General features: G+C 43.1%; 1 protein-coding gene across 1 annotated transcript in view; it reads left to right on the top strand.

The window, feature by feature from the left end:
- ADAMTS9 (ADAM metallopeptidase with thrombospondin type 1 motif 9) overlaps positions 1-22762 on the top strand; it is a 242636-nt gene that overhangs the window by 183066 nt on the left and 36808 nt on the right. Inside the window, exon 30 of the mRNA XM_066596646.1 lies at positions 16871-17044. Within this exon, the coding sequence (XP_066452743.1) occupies positions 16871-17044 (174 nt within the window). The remainder of the gene's footprint in view (positions 1-16870; positions 17045-22762) is intronic.

Raw genomic sequence — 22762 nt, 5'->3', positions numbered from 1 at the left:
GCTTATGGGGGTGGGAAGTCATCTAAAATCCACTTACATACAGTCTCATTAGAAACAATCATCTAATGTATATTATATACCTATTGCTTTTAAATCATGTTCTGTAGTCACCATGATCAAGAAGTGCATGTTAGCTAAGTTAGGGGGGCAAGCTTAGGCTGTTTTTAGATGAGCCGATTCTCGTTTGAACGAGCAAATTACATCGCCACTAACTTGTTCGCTCTCATACTGCCTGTTCATACAGGCAGATACATCATTGGCTCGTTCAAACTAGGATCATTCAGTCTTTCACATTGACTGTATTAGCGAATGAGAAGGACTGAATGAGCGCTGTTTAAACCGAACGATAAGTGAATGAGCCAATGATGGGTTTTATGCCTGTATAACATGAACAATGAGTGAAAAGTGAACATTTCTCATTTGTTGTTGGCTCGCATTTAGAACAAAGGATTATCATTCACTTTTGCTTCTTGGAACTATTTTTTTGAATGATAATCGTTTCGTCTAAAAGTACCTTTCGTGAGTTTAGCTACAAGCTCAAACTGTGGGAGGAAGAGCGATGGAGAAACGCTTCATAATCCATATGTCCTCCACATGCAGGACTGTCCGTGCATGAGGTATATACAGAAATATACATTTTACACTCATTCACTGCACTACAAAGCTGGGTGACCTCTGCACTCGGGAGTGAAGGCCTCCCTAGAGTTCAATTGGAAGTATTTGACAACTAGATGGAAGCCAAGACCTCTAAGATAAAACAGATGAAACTACAATAGCTAAAAAAATGAACTATGGGAAGTTGGACACAGCAGTTTCAGTGCAGTGAGACTATCACGAGAGATGGAGAAATACCGTAAAACATCTATTCGTTTTTGTTATATCAGTCTATATCTGTTACTGTGTTTTGCAGTATCCACAGGATAGGGGATAACTTGCTGATAGGTGGGGGTCTCACACTGAATGAGGCGCTGGCTATGCATGCACTGACGGTGCTCTATAGGGCTGACAGAAATACCCAAGCGGGTGCCGTTCAGCTATCTCCAGCAGTCTCATTGAAAATTAATTGAACATCAGTGCGTTCGCAGAAACGTCGCACCATTCAGCGTCCTCCCCACTGCAAGAGGTGCAGGAAGGACAATGGAGGACACAGAACCTACGTTGTTAGGGGTCTTAATGGTGAGACCTCCATCAATCATCAAGTCACCCCCCATCCTTTGGCTAAGAGATAACTTGTAATTCTGTTACTTCCCCTTTAAAAGGGTTGTCTCATTAGGACATATGCATGTCATAGGGGGCCTCCCCCTCCATCAGAGGACAGCTGCCATAATATCATATTTCTCCTATAGTGGCCACTATAGGACAAATATACAGCTATCCCTAAAGATAAGAGTGATCACTGGAACCACCACGATCAAATGATAATTAATGGGTCCTTATTAAGGAAAAAAGTTGTCCAGATTGGACAACCTCCTTATATAGTCTATAGCATTCCCAGCTTTCCACAGTTCCTGACTGGCAGATAAATGTGCAAGCCCCCCTCTCCCACACTACTCACTTCTCTGTCCTTGTGTCACAATCTGTAGCTCTAGCATTATGTGCATGAACCAAAGAGCACAGGATGAACTGCACTATACAATGAATGACCACACAATTAGAGCCCCTGGCCCTTGCACGTTTGGAGCTTCCCTGTGTGGAAATTATCCCAGTGACCCCGGAGTGAATCATAAAATCAAATGGCAAAGTTTCCCGTGGATCAGTTTCAGTGTGAAACCACATTAGATGGGAAAATCCAGCGATCTGAGTGACTTCCAACAAGGCCTGGTCATCGGTGCTAGACTAGCCGGGGCCAGGATTTCACTGCCAACCACGTTGGGGTTTTGTCATGTAAAGGTGTGGAGAGTATACTGAGAATGGTGGGATCAAGGAAAAACATCCAGTGAATGGGGATCCTGTGGATGTAAAGAACTTGTCGACGAAAGGGGTCAAAGGAACATGTCAAGAGCTGTTCTGATGAACAGGCGGTACCAAATACAACTCTAGTGCTCCAACTAACGTGTACAGAGGCATAACTTGCCATCCTTTAGCATGGATTGGCTGTAACAGCAGATGACCTATTCAGCACCATTGCTGTCTAAGAGAAATAGAACGATCAATCAGTGGACAAAAGAGTGCCACAAATGTATCACTGGGCAGTGGAAAAACATCACCTGGTCAGATGAATTCAGATTTCTGCTGCACAGTGCTGATGGGAGGACAGAATTTGGCACAAGCAGCGTGAATTGCTGACCCCTTCCTGTCAAGCGTTAGCAGTTCAGGCTGGTGGAGATGGAGCAGTGGTGTGGAAATGTCTTGGCACACCCTGAATACTCCAATACCTGTTGTGGATGGGCACTACAACAAATTTGTTGTGGATCTGAAGGCCAAAGGTGGTCCAACACACTACTAAATGGGTGTATCAGTGTAGGTCCTATCCATGTCAAAATGTCCCACAGTGCCTGGAATCAGGCCCTATGCACATGACAGATCTGTTTTTACAGGGGTTGTATTGGGACTGAAGACCCTTCTGCTTCTTACAGCAGCATATTTCTGAGTTCAGCTCTAGGGAAAAATGAATAACATGGTATCCAATGGATATGGCACCATTTTGTTTCTGGTGGATTCATATGAATTTGGAGACATGCATAGGTACAGGAGAGCTATATAAAAGGCCATGGGTGCTATATTACAGCTCTGTACAACTGGGAGGCTATGGAAAGCTGCAATATGCTCTTGTGCAAGAGTAATAAGACGTGTCAGAGGTTGCCAGTTGTGTCAGATTGGGATTGGGGTGACGTCACGGCGTTGGATTAGTTGGCTGGGAAGTATGTGTCAGCGATTTTTTAGTCAAGTCAGGGGCTCCTGTCCTATTCCACTATCAGATAAGTCTGTTTGGTGTTAAGGATATTTGGGGTGTTCCAATATCTATCTCCTGACTTATTTCTTATACTTCATTTGGTTCATTCTGTGCTTGTTTAATATCTATACCGCATGTATTGTAGCATACATTATCTCTATTTCCATCTAAGAAGAGCCCCAGGTTCCTGATGAGGGGTTGTCCTAATCATGGTAGGGTCTCAACACATTAGTAGGTCATGGTCAGATTTCCTATTACCCCACTTTTTGGTTTTGTTAGAAATATTTCACATATATCCGTCCTTTTAGGACAACAAGTTATGTCCGATCAATCATGACGAGGTGCTTTGTGTCTAGCTTGGACATACATCAATATGATTGTCATCACTATGGTGTTGCATTGATGACTGGAATCTATGGGGACCTCCTGGAATAACTCATCCTGCAAAGGTGGGTTTATACTTATGGGAATCATATGTCTCTTGTTGTAGAGCAGTTGTGACTTATGATAATGTAAGAGTACTTCAGTCAGTGCGGAATGGTTGGGAATACCATGAGAGATATCTCCCCGCAATCCACATATCATTAAGTGTGAAAGCTGCCTGGCGAATAAAAGCATGCTGTAATTGAGGACCCATACTGCGTCCTAATGCTGGAATAGCACATGGGCTGTTGGATTAATATGACCTCTGTAATTAATGATGGCAGGAGATTTTCTCTGTCCCACCAACCAAAAACTCACAACTGTCAACTCTGGTAATCCCATCTATAATTACTGGTTTTACCTACGAGTGGTTCACATATGACTGAGCCTCTCTCGTATACTAAACACTTCCAGTAATAAAAAGTTTATTTGCTCTTGCATGTCTTGTATCACATAAACACGGACCATCTGCACCGGATTACACAGCACTTCTACTTAAAATGATTATAAAAATCCCGGACTTGTGCTCTTCTGTCATGCTGTTGGATTAGAAAAAAAGGTTTACTTTTTCAGTAACAGCACCACATCTGTCCATAGGCTGTGTGTGGTACTGCAACTTAGCCGCATTCAGTTGAATGGGGATCAGCTGCAATACCAGGCACAGCCTATAGACAGACTTGGCGCTGTTTCTTGCTAATTTTAGCGCCATGACAAACAATATGGCTGTCATTAGGGTTCACCAATGGTAGCGACAAGGCGTTGGACTGGGGTTCCTTGGGCCCACCAGAGAAAATGATAGCATTGTAATCATTGCTGTTACCATTGTACACACAGGACATATCATCAAAAGGGTCTAATATGTTTTTTCTGACACACCCCATAAATAGACCCTATTGGTGAGTGATTGGCCTCATAGTCACCTCCAAATGGGCTTGTCTTCTGCTGGGACTTTGGGGCTTGTTATTGTGCCAGAGCCTGGGCCAACCATTGACTTCCTTGGAGGATGTTCAGATCTGTTAGACTTGCTTTTCTCCTGTTTAATAAAGTTGTGTAAATTCAGCTTTTTTCTATTCAACAAATCTTACAAAATGCCCTTTCTAAGCTCTGTGATTGACTTCCAGGAAGAGCTACGAGAGGGAAGGAAGAGGTGACTCTATATTTTACACCTAAAGATTGATGTATTAAGACTGATGTTTCCTATGCCAGTCTCAATGTGAGATTAGGACTCTATGGGGCCATGTCATCACTTCCAGGGCTCCTTGTTCTTCTTTATGCTGCAGACAGTTCTTAATGACATTGGCTGGATGTTTGGGGTCGTTGTCCTGCTGCAGAATACATATGGAGCCAATCAGACGCCTTCTACTTTTTAAAAATATTCTTACTTTGCAGCATTTTTTCCAAACCTGCTTAAAACTTTTACACAGTACTATAGATGTGACTGCCGGCAACCATCTTTACTTGCAGAACAGGAGTCGGGGGCCCCAAATATTAGCATATTCCTTGGGTTTGCCAGAAATAACCGAGATGGGAAAAACCTCTAAAACTTTTATAACTGCAATGTGAGACAGTTCAGGAGACTCTTATGGGGTGAAAAGTTGATCGCTCTGTAGACCGCAGTTTATAACGTATTCCTTAATTCACAGTTTATATGAGAGAAAGGAAGCATGTGTTTAGAGGTACAGAGCCAGACATGTTCAAATGTTTAGTATACTGTGGCAGAGTTGCATTTGTTGTCAATTATATTATCTGGCACTACTATGTCATATGGGCCCCACTAAGGTAGAACAGATGAAAGAGAACAAGTCTAGGAGGAGATACAAGAAAAGATGAAGACTAAGTGATATGCATGGATAGGTGTTTGGAAGTGTATTTGGTTTGGTAATTATTTCATTAGTTAGGCCAATGAAATACAATGGGTATGATATAATAGAATAAAATACATTTCTCTATAATGTCATTTGTTTGTTATATCCACTCCTTATGGCCATTGATCTGTAATATGTCCAGTATTATGGATCATATACACTGAATGATCACTGCAATAGGAGCACCTACTCAATAACTGGTTGGAACACCTTTTTGCACATTCACGGCTTTCAGGCATCAGGTAACAGATTCCACAAGGTGATAAACATCTTCCATGCTCTACTCACTCCATGCCCGCTGCAGCAGCTCCATCAGTTGGTACACATTTTGTGGATAAGGGGGAGCAGATCTCACAGCCCTTTCCAGCATATCCCAAACATGTTCACTGGGGTTACAGTCCGGTGAGTTTAGGGGCCAAGACAGTGTGGAGAATTCATTGTCATGTTCCTCTAACCACTCCCTAGTGACGTGAGCTCGATGACATGGAGTGTTGTCCTCTTGAAAGATGGCACTGTGATCGGGAAAGACTTCCTGAAGATATGGGTGAGGATGGTCAGCTAACAGGTCCAATGATCCTAGGCTATGCCAGGAATCAAATGTCTGTCCATGGGATAACCACTCTTGATACATTCTTGATACCATGGTTTGGGAACAGCCAACAAGTACAACTCTTTCAGAAATACTGGTACCACATCTCTGGGCACCAACAATCTGTCTACAGTCACTCAAGTCACATGTTTAACCATGACTGCCAAATGTCGCCTTCTGCTGCACAGAGGAGAGGTCATAACATTATCTGAGAACAGATTGTGACATGGCCATCAGATACTGATCACAAGATGTCACGCGCCCGCTTCTCCTATGGCAGTGATTTTTCAGTGTATATACATGCGTTCGTATTCTATGAGCTCTCATGTAGGGAGGACTAGAAAACAGATAAGAAAGCTTTGAAGAAGACATGCAAAATTTATGACATATGGAGGCAATCATATTATAAAACATTCTCTTTAAACTTCAATGGGCAAAATGGACAAAAGAAGCTATACACGGAATCGTCAGTTTATTAGAGTCTCCCATTTAATAGCACGTTGAACCTCCTTTGGCCTTCAGAGCAGCATCGATTCATTGCAGCGTAGATTCCACTAAGGTGATGGAATTGTTCTGCAGGAATATTGGCCCATCTGGACAGAAAGCTCTTGTAGTTGCTACAATTTAGATGGAAGTGTTTCATGTGTTAGAGGGTCTTGGATTGTTGTTGTGTTCTTTTATTATTAGGTGTTCATTATTTTTAGAGAATGATGTAATGAGGTTGTGTGGGTGGTTTGGAGAGACGCCCCGGAATAAGAAGTCAGTCAAAAGCCATCTTGGTGGTGCAGTCAGCTGTGATCGGCGCTTCCTCGTGGGCTACTGAGAGTAGTAGAGGAGTGTATTACAGCACAGCGGAGATACCAAGACCAATGCAAACTGGGACTGTCTCTCTGAGCCACACGTCATCCTCCATGACGCTGAACGAAGGTTGCATGCTGACTGCTTGTTCCAAGAAATAAACGTGTTCCAGTACTTCAACATGCATAAAGAGATCATGCCTGAATTCTTTACCTGAACCCTGTGTTGCAGCGTTTGCGAACGGGCACAATTCCAGGCACATTCCAAAAAGTCAAGGCCTGGTCATTCTAGCAGCAGCAACAGCAGTGGGGGACGTTGGGACAGCAACAGCTGGCAGGGAGACAGACTTGCTGCTGCCTAAAACTGGTACTTAGACACCCCTCTGTCTATACCATGGGTGGGCTCAGATCCTATTGACTCTGGACCTGTAAAACATTCTCTGAACAGCTGACAGGAAGGATTTATCTATTTAAGCTACTTACGCCAAATTCTGACAATAACATGGCACAACAGAAATCCGGATTCATCTGATCAGGTGATATTATCCCAATGTGTAGTGATCCCATTTTTGTGCTCTTTTGCCCAATGGAGTCTCACCTTTCTGTTTCTCGTAGATAGTAATGGTGCTGGAACTGGCTGTTATAGCCCATCTGTGCTAAGGAATGATGAATCAAGTTTTTGGACACATTAGTTGGAGCACCAGCGTTGTATTCGGTTGCAGTTTGACTGTTCGCAGTATGTTTGTCAGATCAGTTCTTGACATCCTCCTTTGACCCCTTTTATTGACAAGTTGTTTATGTCCAAGGATTCCCTTTCGCTGGATGTTTTCCCTCGATCATTCCATCATCAGTATACTCTCAACACCGCTGCACAAGAAATACCCACACGGTTGGCAGTGAAATCCTGGCCCCGGCCAGTCTAGCACCGTTGCCCAGGCCTCGTTTGAAGTTATTCAGATCGCTGGATTTTGTATCTAATGTGGATTCACACTAAAACTGATCCACTGAAAACTGTCTCAATAATGCCCATATCATGATTACAAGCCAAGCAGTTCTACTAAATAGAATATAGATCACCATAGAATCCTGATATATAACATAAGCCGCAGGACTCTTCCTGTCACATGACAGATACCAACGGCGCCTGACAAACCCCGTTTGACTTTTAACTGGATCTGCTGATGTAACTCTGCTGACGGAAAAACAGCAATGCAGCAATGTTTTTTCTGTCAATATGATGGAATCCATGACGTTGCCTTCAACACAGATCTGAACAGACTCTTTGGGTCTCAAACAGTTAAACTCATTTGGCATAATTAAGGTTCATTAATGAATAAAGAGGATGAATGTTACTGAACTGTACACAATGGCCTGGGTGAGGATGTGCTGGTACAAGTCTCTGTAGTTGTAAAGCACTTGCTATTATTCCATTCATGGCAAGTCACACAATAGAATAGTATGCGCCGTCTGTTCTCCTGCCAGGATTACCTGGCCACCATCCTATATGCCCCACCTGGAGTCACTAAACAACAGCCCCACTGTTATGTGGGAAAATGCACAGAAATACTCGGATATAATGCTGAGACCACACTTACAGTACAAGGAATATGCCATGGGCTGTATCTGTACAACAGGTTTGCCCTATTAGAGCATATGGATATCATAGAGGAAGTCCTCAGCTCAAAACCCTCCTCTATGAGTCACAGGTGACATCTTCACTGATGATATATCTTGTGACATCCACTTTCCCTTTATTTCTATGTCCGGGTCCAGATCACCATGAAGACTTCTTCCAGCCATAGCTCGTCTCTGCACACTCTTCCAATCCTGTCACGACCCTCAATTCCCCTCTCTGTTTCCCCATGGTAGTAGTGTCCCCTCTGTGGCTCCACAAAGTAACAATGGCCCCTCTGTGACCACTATTTAGTAATGGTGATCTCACCCTACCTTGTGTATCTTTAGCTTGATGCCAGACGAAGTGCTCTGAGCATCATCCGACCCCTCCTCCAGTGCCTTGCACACCGTTCTCTGACAGCAGGAAGAGGGGAAGTAGGATGATGCTCCGAGCACTCCGACTGGCGTTAGGCTCAACAGTGTTATTGTATGAAGATTCTTACTAGCAGCTAGTAGTTCAGGAGCATGGGGCTAGAGGTTTAGTGGGTGGGGCTATTCCACCCTGGGCTACCTGCGGGCCCTGTAGTGTTTGCATAGTTTGCCTCTATTGGCAGCACTCTGCAGGTTTCATGTGCTTCAAGTTTTCACTAAAGGGTTGAGGAAGAGCCAAGAAGCTTGCAGAACTTTAAAAAAAAAATTGTGCACGTTGAAGAGACTGAGCTGCAATACCACGCATAGCCTATGGGCTAAGGTAGCGCTGTTTTTAATTAAGGAACTGCAAGAGAAATATAAAAAGTGCCACCATAGCTTAATAATAATTCAGATGGAAGTTCAGAAAACATCAATCAATTGTGCAAAACGCCTCCTCTTTAAGCACATCCTCAAGACGCAAAAATAAGTCTGTCATAGTTCCCTGGAAAACTCATTACCCGATGAGTCATGAGGAATCGCGCCAAAGCCTGTCAGTTCAGCAATTAGGGAGTCCCTAGATTTCTTGCTCTCTGTGAGAAAAGCAGTAATGTCTGCCGCCATAATTCTTAGAATCAATAAGAAGAGTCACAATTCGATATTTGCACAGTAGCAACTAGAACAGGCAATGAAAAAAAGGGAATCCGTAGAGATATGTTCAGGCAAATCTGAAAAGACCTCAATGTACAATAGAAACCCGTCAATGCAGAGTTAGTGATCATAATAGAGATAATGAAGATGAGGGTCAATAATCAGATAACAGACCTCAGCGGGTAGCCAATGGAGGAAAATGGATGCATTCAATTAGTGTGATATGATGATGGTGATGATGATGATAAAAACAAGCAAGAAAGGAAGCCAATAGCTAGTTAATCCCAGGAAGGATACAGAGGCCGGGGTGTCAGACCGATGCTGGTGGTAAATCAAAAGAACATTGAAGATACTTGTGCGGGTGCAAGAGATTCCAACAGGTCAATCCAGCGATCAGCGGGCAGCAGGATAAAAGCGCTGCACCCAATATACAGGAACTGCAAGAGAAGTACAGAAAGTTCTACCACAGTGCAGGTATCACTGGTAATATCAAAAAGGAGCATGGAGGAGGCGCTATCAATCAAGCACTAGCGTCAGTAGGACCTTACACCTGGGAACCAGATCCAAGAACGTGGAGCGAAGGAAAAGTAGATAAAGGTGAAGAATGGCGCTGCTGTCCAAATATGCAAGAGAAGATAAGGAACTTTGCTAGCCTTTATTAGGACCAGATTCACAAAAGCGTATTTGCACATGTGCAAGCAATATAGAAAATAGAACCCATTGAATTCAGTTGTGCAAAAAATACAAAGCACGCTCTATTGTATTGCGCATTTGCGCAGGGAAACAGAACGTTTTGACCTTGTGAAACTAATGGCTATTTCAATGGCTGAGAACATCGATGCATGCTTTATTGCACACACAATTGCGCATGACTTGCATGTGCAAAAAGTACAGTAAAATATGTGTGTGCAAGTACACAACATCCATTCTGCAAAAACCTGTTGCAAATACGCTTAAGCTGGTGTGAATCTGGCCCAAATCTCGGCCTATGCGTTATGGAGCTGTACTAGCGCCTCCGTCAGGCCACTTACAAAAGTGCCTGTACCAATTATCACTCATCAGAGCCCACATACAAGAGCATTATGTTGCATCAGTGTTCATAATGAAATAACTTTCAAATAATAGTGTGACTACAATAAAGATATTCCCTTTGGAGTAATGGGACATAAAATAATGCTTAGGGCTCATTCTCACGAACGTGATTTCACCGCGTATTAAGCAGGTGATGCACGAACGCATGATACGCGGCGAATGAAGTCAGTGAAAGTCCATGGATTTTGATTGATCCATCTACATGTCCGCGTAGACTCTGCGTGTAGATGCGCGCCTGAAAAAGATTGCAGCATGTTCTATTTCACCGTGTATCGCACAGGAACAGCCCTATACTTTTATATGGGTAGCGTATGCAACACTGTCCATATGCAATACATTGTGTATGAACGACGACACCTATGCAACGCCGCTAAAAGACAGAGCAGGGAATTTTTTTTAAAAAGTCACACTGCGCATGACTGCGTGCGTGAGATACGTGTGCACTGGCAATATGCGGTGATAGCCGGTTTACCGCCGGCTCATACTGGGCAGTAAAAAGGACTATGGAAGATACTGATTGTGTGGAGGACTGTAGGGGACAAAGCCCTGCATCGGTAATTTAATGTGTGGCCCAAGACATTTCTTCTTGTTCCAATGTGACCCAGAGATGCCAAAAAGGTTGGACACCCCTGCGCTAGAGAAATGTGCTAGTATAAAAGGCATTGGCCAACGGAGTTGCCTACATCCCCGGAAAAAGGAACCACCGCCATCTCCGCCTGTAGCCCATTTGGCCCAGATTAAACCATTCTTACTATTGTGGCTAGTTGACCCGTCTCTATAGCCATTAAAGACACTACTGCACAAGATTTAGGTCTAGCTCAATTTCTTGTGTGACTTCTTGTACCGGCCCACCCAACTGCTTATTACAGTCTGACAAATGGTTGTTCTGTACAGCAGGTTTATTAAATAGTTGACAGCAGATCGGATTGAATGATTTGTTTCTACGTGACCAACTCTTATTTGGTCAAGAGAGTAAAGATCTGGAAAAGGTTGGCCATCGACATCCCCATATGTGTCCAATAACATGTTTGGTGTGGCTGAAGAAGGGCAGTAAATGTGTTGTCTGATAATGACAACTCTTGTCCATATGTTCAGTTAGGGCATATGGAGAGCGTACAGTGCGGTCCCCCACTTAGGAGGCAAAAAAGCGTTGAATGGCTGCAGTGTAATCCTATATTTATCCAGTAGCTCCAATATGAAAAGGTTGTCTGTGATGAGGCAATCCCTTCAATTCCAATAGGAGGGAGGGAGTAGCTGGAAGGCCTTTGTGGTGTAATGGTGCTCAAATATTCCACACCTAATTAGTAACTGTGAGTGGACATAAAAGGGTGTCTTGCCGCTTCATAATTTCCCTAAAAATGAATTGGATCTAATGAGATCTTCATCTTGATGGTCCATATTGAGAATTTCATGTACACTGCAGTAGGAATCATACTTTCGGCCAACAACTATTTCATGTCTGCGGCCCGAGCCATCCCCTCCTATAGGCACGACTTTACAGCCAGAAAATGGACAATAAGGCTAAAACCAACCCAATCCATTCCAGAGACATAGACAAGTGACATGAACTGTAATGAGAGACGGTGAGTTTCACGCGGAGTCGCCACTAAGTGACTCTATGTCTCATTTTCCCTTCCATTGATAATTCACAGAGCTCCTGTTTTGATAAATGCCCAGCGTCTCGTCATAAATTTTTGATGTGTGCATTCATGAAAATACCTAACAAAAGATGGCACAGACGTGTGGCACGACTAACACAACATGCTGAAAACACATTGGCTAGACACAGTGAAGTCGTGAGGCCATTTGGCAGAGGACTATGGGAATTTCATTTAATGTAAGCAGAATCTGAGACATTCTGTACATAAACACGACTCCTGTCACATCATGTACTTCCCCGTATCTGCAATCCAGCGTACACCCAAATATTTGGGTCTAAAACACTTCCTTTCACGTCAGGATACTTGTCTTCAAAATGAGGACTTTACGTACATTAAAAGCTGTCTATATATGATTTATAGAGTATCGTTGTCCATGTGGTAATAGATGAACAGGGGCACATTTTTGTCTGAGACAGTTTTGATTGGTGAAGTCCTAGTTAGTCTTCACCGAACTGAACCAGTAGAACCGTTTCGGGTCAAACTTTGCGAAAAGTTCGGTTTGGCATGAATCCAAAATTCGAAGTTCTACCCCAAACAGGGTTCTACTGGTTTGGTTCACTCAGCACTAGTCCTGAACACAGTTGTTTAAGACCCATAAAAGCCCTGTATAACCCTCTCAGAATATTTTAAGGGCTTTTAAACCAGTTATAAACCAGTTTTAGGGGTTTTGGTGAACTTTCAGTTCGGTTCAAAATACTTCAGATCAAACTAACCTTTTGACAGAAGTTCGGCAAACCAACTTTTCAAACTATTGCTTATCACTAGATTGCACTAGCGGCATTTCATTCTGATGATATATAAAAGCTGGATAGCAACCTGTGTGGGCTCTGGCATGGCTGCCTTCAGTAGTTATCGCCCTCTATTAGGGTGAGTTGGCTAAATAGAATATTTACAGAAACAAATTCATACAAGAGGATAACTAATCGCTTAGAGTATTTCCCTTTAAAAGGTCCTTCTCATGTTTTCCTGCAAAGTGAAGCTCCTAGACATCAGCTGCACATGGAAAATCAATGGAGTCACAGCACTTCATCCAGAGGATCATGGGGGTCATTGCAGTTGGACTTCCACCTATCAGTACTTGATGGCATGACCTAGTGGGATGCTGATACATCTTATAGTGGCAAAAAACCCTCTAACCAAACTCAAATGGTGGATCTGCAAATGCAACCTGTTCCACTGTGAAGCATGGTACATGGTCTCCAAGTAAAGATATGTACAGTAACAAAAACATGAACCTCAGTACTCATACACATTTAATAATTGAATAAAATTGCTGTTGAGACTAACTACATGCCAGGTTCATAGCACATATTTTGATCAGAGCATGTGGGCCCATCTGCCACGTCCAGGCACATCTTATTGGACAGGTTCCTAGCTCTAAAAGACCTCTCTGTTTGGGCTAAAGGCCTCCAATGTACTCGGGGAAAGCTGGATACCATAGGATAGGTCATCAATAGTTGATCAGGGAGAGATCCCCACTAATCATCTGATCCCTGAACTCGCTGTCAATACATCTAGCACTGGAAGCAGATAGCGTTGCTATCCTTACTTCAGCTGCCTGGTTTGATACTTCAGGCACAGCTTCTATTGAATTCAATGGGAGCTGTGCAGGTAGTACCATAGTAAACCAGTACGTTAAATGTTTATGTACTATCTGACACTGACAGCGTGCATGTGAATTAGCTGATGGGCAGGGACTCCAAGCAGTGGCCTGTCACCGATAAACTATTGGTGACCTATCTAGTCAATAGGAAAAGACTCAAAAGTCCCAGACACTCCCTTTAAGTGGTATTTGAGCCTGAGGCATTTAGCTCTTATCAGCAGGGATCCAACTGCTTGGACGTACACGATCACAATATTGGGAGACTGGGGTTCTATGGCCCTCCAGTCGCAAGACCATGGCTTTGAATTATCTATGGCACTGAATGAAACAGATGAGCAGAGGGCTAGTTGGAGGTCTGGACTCTGGTGCTTCCAATGATTGCCAGAATGGAGGACCCTTTTGCCTTGCACCCCCACTCAGCTGTTTCCATCAGTCATAGACTATTTAAACTCCTCCAAGCTGTGATATTTTGGCTGAGATGATGGTGCACTAGTTGCCCCTTGTTCTGGCAACCAATAGGAGTCCCAGCAGTCAGATCCTCACCAGTCTAGCATTTACAGTGGTAGTCCAGTTGTGAACTATTAATGGCCTACCTTCAGGATAAGACATCAACAGTAGATCAATAGTAGGTGAGGATAGAAGAAAAGGTGTCAAAAACCTGGTTCCCCGACGTAAGCCCAGGGCTCAAAAGCTCTTAAGAGGGGTTAGCAAAGTCAAGTAGTGGAGGTACTGCTGACCAGATGGACCCACCAAATGTTGAGTGGAATATATGTGCAGAAACAAAGAACTGGTATGCCGGTGCAACTCTCCATTGAAGGCCTGAGAAGCAATAAGATAAAATATCTGACTTCTCTTTTATTTAAGTTTATTAAAACCAGCAGTAGATATGCATTTTGGGGTGAACCCCTGCATCAGTCATGCCGGGGGATGTGAGGGGGGTGAGTACACAACTGTACATAGTTAGGCCCCAGTCCACGGCCAAGGCGGAATATCTCTAGCGATATTCCGCTGCGAGGGAGGAGGTGGGAGAGCAGACAGGTCTCCGAGATGAGCCTATCTAATAGTTAAATCCTGCGAGCAGAGAATCGCTATCATTCTCCGCTTATGGACGCCGGGGCTGCGCTTTCCATAGCAACCCTATGGAAAACTTTACAGAGTGTGATCCATGGGCGATTTATCACCCGCGGATCATCGCCCATGGACATGCAACCTTACTCCGAGACCCACCTGGACTCTTGACTGGAGAGTTGCATCGACATACCAGTTCTTTGTTTCGTCTTTTGAATAGTAGACTGTCCCATTGCCTGGGACTCTTGCTGATCAGCTGTTTGCCGGGCCAGTGCACTGAGATGATTTCTACACAAAGCACGCAGCTCCGTTCTCACTGCAGTGGCCAGGCTTGGTATTGCAGGCACAGTTATCATTGAAATGAATTGTAACGTGGCTTTCAATACCAAGCCTGGCCATTACAGTAGGAACGGAGCTGCCTGTTTCCTGCAGAAATCAACTCAGTGCTCAAAAGCACCGGCCCAGACAACAGCTCATCAGTGGGTGTCCCAGATTGCAGACCTTGCCTATCTACTATTGATGACATATCTTTAAGATGGGCCATCAATACTTTACAATTGGACAACCCCTTTAAGTAGAAAGGTGATAAATGCTCCTCATGCACATGACTGCACCCATAGAAATCGATCACCCCATACCGTATCTCCATATTCTTCTGATTTGATATAGAGGGGTTCTTATTCTCAAGGTTTCAAATAGAATCCTTTGTAATCTTCCATCAGTTGCCCCCAGTATATTTCTGTAATACAGCGCTGTATAGAGGCACCACATATGCAGCACATATATGTATACACTATACTATGGAAGCATTGCGACTCCTTGTGCTGTCATACTAGCTCCACGTGACACCATTCACTTTATCATTCCATATAACTAACAGCTGATGAATACCACATATACCGCGAGGCATCACTTCATCTCTAGAAACCAGCTATAGACCCCAAAATCAGACTTATTCCTCAACTGCAGGCCATCTAACATCAATGCTTTCCAAGTCCTGCTGATTGCTGCTCTGCAGAGCACACTAGGAGAGAATGCAGCCAGTCCTGGCACAGGCAGCTAACAAACATCAAATTGCATAATCTGCCTATTAGCCTTATTAGGAATTTCTGTATTATTTAAAGAACAACATAATTGCTTAAATTAACTGTCAGGAATAAACATAAATGTAGCGTGGATGTTTAACCCACTGTGTACCGGCCTCTACAGTGCCAGATAATATGGAGACACTTTATAATAACCGGAACACTAAAGTGTATTTACAAACAATCATAACAAAATTTGTTTTTTTTTTCTGTTGATTAAATGTATATATATATCAAGGAACATATAATTGTCAACTGATGCAGAGAAGATTGTGCAAACGCATTGCATATTATTCTTCAACACATACACAAGTGTAGCAGAGCTGAGTTTGTCATTTCCACAACTCATCATTATATCACAGTGTTTATGTGCACATGGGACTGCCTGTGTAAAAAAAAATAGTTTTCTCAATGCGCAAACAATGCAGTGACGAAAGAGTTAAATGACAAATTCAACTCTGCTACATCTGCATGTCCTATATCTTGTAAAAGTGAGATATGATTATACTAGCAGTGCCCAGAAATCTGTATAGCAGATGGACAAAATTAATAAATATTTTGAACGGAATTATGAAATACTTTATATATTTTGTCTTATGGATTATTTAATGTTGTGTTTTCAGCATGCAGTATGTGTTTATCTGATGTGCGATGGAACATCTGATACTTTGTGTCGAAGTTTATAATGCATTTTTATTTTTATTTTTTTTATATGGATTTTAATCATTTTTATTCTATTTTTAGAAATTTATTTTTTTACTTTTATTTTCATTTTTCTTAAGGTTTTTTTTTATTTGAATACATTGTACAAATTCACTTTCACGTCATTGCGTGATAACAATAACGGCAAAGAAAATCATTTAAAAAATAATGTAAAAATGATACAAAAAATAATAATTGAAATATTGTGAATATACTACTGTATAACTGCTTGATAGCCGTAATAATGATAATAATAATTGTAAAAAAAAAATTAAACACAAAAATTAAATAAAACATTGAAAATTTAAAAATTTAGGATTGCAAAAAAAAATTATTAAAATCTTTCGGTCTTGATATTAAACCAAAATAAGTAATTCTAAGTTGAAAAAGTAACTTACAGAATGCGTCTTTTGTCCTAGTGCTCAGCAACGTGCGGCCGAGGGGTACAACAGAGGACCGTTCACTGCCAAGTGGGTACACAGAAGTTGTCCAGGGCATCAGAGTGCAATCAGCCTACAAGACCCGTGTCAGAGCAAATTTGCCAAAGAGAGGATTGTCCAGTTTACACTTGGAAAGCAGAAGAATGGCAAGACGTAAGTAGGAGATCCAGGGGGTGGGCAGCTCCAGAATATTCAAAACGTACAAGATGCTCATCCTGACGTCGGTCGGGATCACGTTACTCCTGTGAGGTGTAAGCTGCAGCTTGAGTGCGTTCGTAGATTTTTGTCAGATTGCCAGAGTTTACACTCTGCAGGGATTCAGTCTGCTCCTGATACAAATCAGATGACTGATGGAGATTTTTTTTTTTTATTGAAGTCCAGCAAGTTTGTCTGCCAAAAAAGAGGATACACGCGAAGCGAGTAAATGTGGTTTTTAGGGTCTCACTTACTTTAAGTTCACATTTGCATTTTTTTATGTTTTATCCAAATAGATAGAACAACTATGTAAAGAAATTGCAAACAGCGTGCTCCCCCCCAAAATACTAAGGGCCTCATGTATCAAAATCAATTGAATCAACTCGAGTTCAGCTTCTATATCCTCAAGGAAAAATAAAATCTGTGATTGGATGTACAGGAAAAAGAACTGTGGCGTGCTGCAGATCACCGGACGTTTTAGGCACCACCTGCATCTGTCCTGGAATACCCTCAAAGTCACAAAACGCCTAATTTTGCAGCGAATTAAAGGGGTTGTTAAAGTATTGATGCTATCAGCAGGATAAGTCATTGATAATAGATCAACGAGGTTCTGTTGCCGGGGATACATGCCAATAAACTGTTAAATTTTATGCAGGAAGGAGACAGCTCCGTTCTCACTGCAGTGGCCATGTTTGGTAATGCAGGCCTAGCTCACAGTGAAGTGAATGGCAACTTGGTCTACAATACCAAGCCTGGCCACTGCAGGGGAAACGGAGTTGTCTGCTTCCGGCAGAAATCAATTCATGGTATGAACGCACTGACCCAGCAAACAGCTGATTGGTGGGGTTCACAGGTGGCAGACCCGCACTGATCTAATATTGATGGCTTATACCGCTGATAGGCCATGAGTAGTTTACAGCTGAACAGGCCTCTAATCCACCAGTTCCGGGTCCTGTTCACAGCTGTTCAAGATGGCGATTGCAATGTTCAGACTACCTAATCCCCACAGTGTATTGGTAGTGCTAGACTAGTAATGCACTATGCCTGCTTTCTGATTGGCCAGCACCGCTCATATGATCAATGCTACCCAATCAGAGAGCAGTGCACAGTGTGCATTAGATAGCTGGAAAGTCGAAAATAAGTTCCCGAACCAGCAAATCAATGGCACATCGGCAGAGAAGAGCTACAGCAGGTATTATACCCGCTCTCTAGTCCCAGGACAGAATTTTGTCCAAAAACCAGAGCATTGCTTTAAAGAATCTTGTGCACTCCTTATTACATAGGAAATATGTATTAAATAGGAAACTCTGTTTTTACGGGAAGAAGGCAAAAATCTTATTAATAAAATAGCAGAGATATATATTACATTTTATTACATTACCTTATATACTATACGTTAGCAGGATCAGTACTCACGAATTGTCAGCTGAACCAAACTTTATTTAGTAGGGCTCCCCCTGTCACTGAAGAGGTTAATGTTCCTGGGTGACTTCCTCTGTATTGTGACTTGTCGGCTAATTAATCCCACTTCAGAAGCTGTTTTCCTCCTGGAGAAGCAGGTTATAAATCTAGAACAGCCGTTCTTGTGGTTTCTCTGAGTTTTGCCTTATAAAAGACATAAAAAGTGACAACTTAATTCTGAGACAAGGAAGAGAAGGGAAGTTATCTGGGTTCGTTCCAGGAAGCGTGCAGAACAATGGTACAGGGTTAATTACTTTTTATATTGACTGAAACAAGATTGATCTGTGCAGGTGTTTTCTTACTTTCTTCTTGCTGCATGTTCAGGATTTAAAGCTCCAGGACTACTTAGACCTAGGACCGCTGCTCACCCCCCCCCCCCCCCCCCCCACGACCGTCCTCCTGGGTAGTAGAACATTCATGCACATGGCCTTATTATGGCTCTGTGTTGTATGGAGCTTTGACACAGTACCTATAGAAGTACATGGAGCTTTAATATAACTCCATATTCCCCTGATTTCATGAAATGGGGCATCATGCAGCCACACATGGAGATATATTGTATAGTATTTAGTAAGAGACTCCGTATGCCACTATAAACCCTACTGGAGGATATATGAGCCCTGAACCTGATGATGAACAGTTGCAACCCACCAAATATATTTATCCACTATAGTGTACACCATAGATTACAGATCACTAGTGTATAATAAGTTATTAAAAAGCAAAAATAATGGTTTTGCCTTTAAAGGGGCTGCCCTACCTGTTTTGCTACAGGAAGCAGACAGCTCTGTACATTGTTCAGTCACCCAGGTTGGTGCAGCAGGCTGAGTTTTACTGAAGTGAATGCAACTCAGCCTGCAGTACCAATTCAGGCCACTGCGCAATATACAGAGCTGTCTGCTTCCTGTGGCAAAATAGATAAAGCAACTTTCCAGTCCTGGCAAAAATAACTTGTCCTGGAAATAGAAAGGGGAGTAATATTACCTGCTGCTTTCATTTCTTGCAGTTCTGCTACAGATCTATACGTTCTCAGGCCCCTCTTTGGCTTTTCAATATGGCTGCACTGCTTGACACCATATATGGATTCATTGACTGATAGATTAGATACCTGTGACATTCACATGTGACATTGGTCAGGAATGGCCTTAGGTTGGTTAATGCCCTGTGCATTAATATTTATTAACATTAAAGGGGTTCTGTCATTAAAAAAAAATCAATACTTACCTATTCTCCCTGGTCAGTCTTCTTACTGCATCTTCTCCTGGCTCCTCCAGTCCCCCAGGTCACCTCACCTCAAGCCAGCCATATTAGGTTAGTTGGTATAAGAGAAGGCCCCTATGACTAAAATCTTGCTGTTTAAAGGGGTTGCCCAGGAAACTAACAAAATGGCTGCCGTCTTTCAGCCTGTGAGAAGCCTGCGCTATAATTTAATTTGGATGGGCTGATGAGACCTGAGTGGAGGGGAAGAGGGGGCGAAGACAGGTGGAGGACAGAGCTTAACACCACATTGTTGCCCACAGCTCGCTCCCTTCCTCTCAGATCTCAAAAACCTGCCCTAGTTACATTCTAAGATGAGTTTTTCGCAGACAGCGGCCATTTTGTTAGTTTCCTAGACTACCCCTTTAACCACTCAGTCATAATCATACTAATGAAATAATCTCAGAAAAGAAACAGGTGATTTGTGTCCCACACTCTTTCCAATAGTACTATTGCCTATGCCAGGAGGTGGCACAGGCAGGCTGCCAGCAAGGAGTCGAGCCTCCCATCAGGTTGACTAAGTCGTTATGATGGGTCATTTTCTAACAGCAGGAAGATGACCCAAGTAACACACGCTTTCCGGGCCCCCTTACTAACACATTCCTGGTTCACAGCAGCCCTTATGAATAGAAGGGATCAACTCATAACATCCTGTAAGCTAGTCGTAAATCAGGATTATGAGCAAAACGAGCGGTTAGGCCACCTTCTTGGAAATAATACGTCTTAGCATTGTAAGATATTGCACTGGTAGACAAACTTTTTGCATTGTTGTAACAGGGCTGTAATGTGCAAAGATTGTTGTAGATGCTTGGACTAACACTTAGCCATCCTGCAGGTCTGGATGTAAGTTAGCGGAAGTTTCTTCCTGAGTGTAATTTAATGGCGGACTTAAAAAACTCTTATCTGGTGGCAAACTATGAAAATACAAAAACTTTACACCTATATACCTAATACATTTTTTTTTGTTCCTCCGTTATTAGTGTCCCAACAAGAACAACAGCTAACATTTTCAGAGGTTCCTTTGCCTTTCTCTCTAAAATGGGAAATAGAGTACAAACGAGTGCCAAGCGCTCCTATCTTAGGAGATGGGTTATGTTTAGGGGTCAGGAACGGTATTGTTTCTCCTTTAGGAGAGCAACTAGAAGGTGTGGGGAGACTTATAAGGCCATCCATGCTCCTCTGGGAAATATGCAAATGGAAACATAGGCCTCTCACTAGCCAAGCCAGAAACCTGCAGCACACTGATGAGGCACAATCACCCCAACACAGTCGGTCTGTGCGTGGTTATCTTCTCCTTCTGGAGATGATTCTGTCTTGAGCTCATAATTCCCAGTCATTGTTACAAGGCTTGTTAAAAAGTCTGTGACATTGACTTGCAGGAATGCTGCCTTCCAATAGGTGGCGCTGTAGAGGTATTGTTCCATCTTGTACCATGAGTAGGGGTGTAACTATAGTGGATGTGTCACTGGTGGTGGAGGTGAAGTAACACAGGATTCAGGATACGGTGCAGCAAGATGGAGTCACCAAAAAAAATCTAAGAACACAGAAATAAAGGTAAAGGCCGCCTGCACACGAGCGGGTCAGATCCGGCAGCGAGAATTCTCGCCGCGGGACCCGACCCGAGAGCCTGCAGGGACGAGCGCGTACTCTCCCGCGCCTGGCGGCCCCAGCTCTTTCATGTGCCGGCTGCGGCGCAGCCGGCGCATGCGCAGACCGGAGCCGGCGGCCGGGTGAGTGCGAGCCCCGCACAAAAATAGGACATGCCACGATTTGTTTGCCGCGCGAGATTTCGCGCGGCCAAACCGCGGCCGTCTGCATAGGAGTGCGTATTGTAATGCACTCCTATGCAAACTTTCAGTGGCGGAAATCCCGCGGCGGGATTTCCACCCGTGTGCAGGCGGCCAAACAAAGAAATGGGAATGACTAAGCAATTGAACTTTTATCATGAAGTATCTTGGCACTACCTACTGCTAACTAAAACACAGGAATAATAATATCTTGTGAAGAATCTGTAATAACAGTGATACCCCGTGAACAATATTAAGAACACTTCACTGGTAAAAGTACAGTTTTTCGCAAATCCAGATTGCAGGGTTAAACATCTACTACTATCAATCCCATCTATAAGAAGGCTAAATCACAGAATACACTTGTGTTGTTTTCCTTATTTAAAACTCACTTGATTCCCCGGGCAACATTTTCCTCTTCTGTGGTAACAAATATCTCAGTCTGTGAATGGGGGTCGAGCACATAAAACTTGCTAAAAATCCAGTGACATCAGTATAAGCTTTTTTTTCCTACAGCAGGTCTACTTCAGTAATGCTTAACTTCCCCTTTTTGTGTGCACACATATAATCCTAACAGAGGCCGGCCTCACTTACAGTTTGTTGAATTGGGTGCCTTATCTGGTGCTGACCAGAAGCAGTCATTGCTTTTCTCTAGGACTGGGACTATAATCTGCAGCTAGCTGTGTCCTTGTTCTACCACTGGCATCAGACAGTCTCTGCTCAGAGCCGCAGCACTGCTGTCTCCTATCAAAATACTAACGACCACCTGTTTGTGAGTGATGAGTGACTGTGTGAGTTACATGTGATGATGTCACCATGATGTGATCAGTCACCGGGTCTCTGAGCTCCGCCCCTGATCATATGATGGTGACATCATCACAGGTCCTTCATCCCTGTGCACTGAATGAGGACTACATCCCCCACAAACCCTTGCAGCCTCAGTTGTTATGGATACACCGGACTCAGTCTGGCAGTTTGTAGTTGGTTATGAGACAGCTGCACACCTGTGTGGAGATTCCAATAAATAACACCTTACAAATGTACACATACATAGCTTGTGTGCTCACACGTGATGATGTCAACGTCATGTGCTCAGTCACATGTGAGCTAAATAAGGGATTATAGGCAGACAAACCCCTGCGGCCTAAGTTGCTATGGATATAGCAGTACT

Source organism: Eleutherodactylus coqui, chromosome 3 (genome assembly GCF_035609145.1).
Source record: "Eleutherodactylus coqui strain aEleCoq1 chromosome 3, aEleCoq1.hap1, whole genome shotgun sequence".
Classification (NCBI taxonomy): domain Eukaryota; kingdom Metazoa; phylum Chordata; class Amphibia; order Anura; family Eleutherodactylidae; genus Eleutherodactylus; species Eleutherodactylus coqui.
This window is presented reverse-complemented; position numbering and strand designations above follow the sequence as displayed.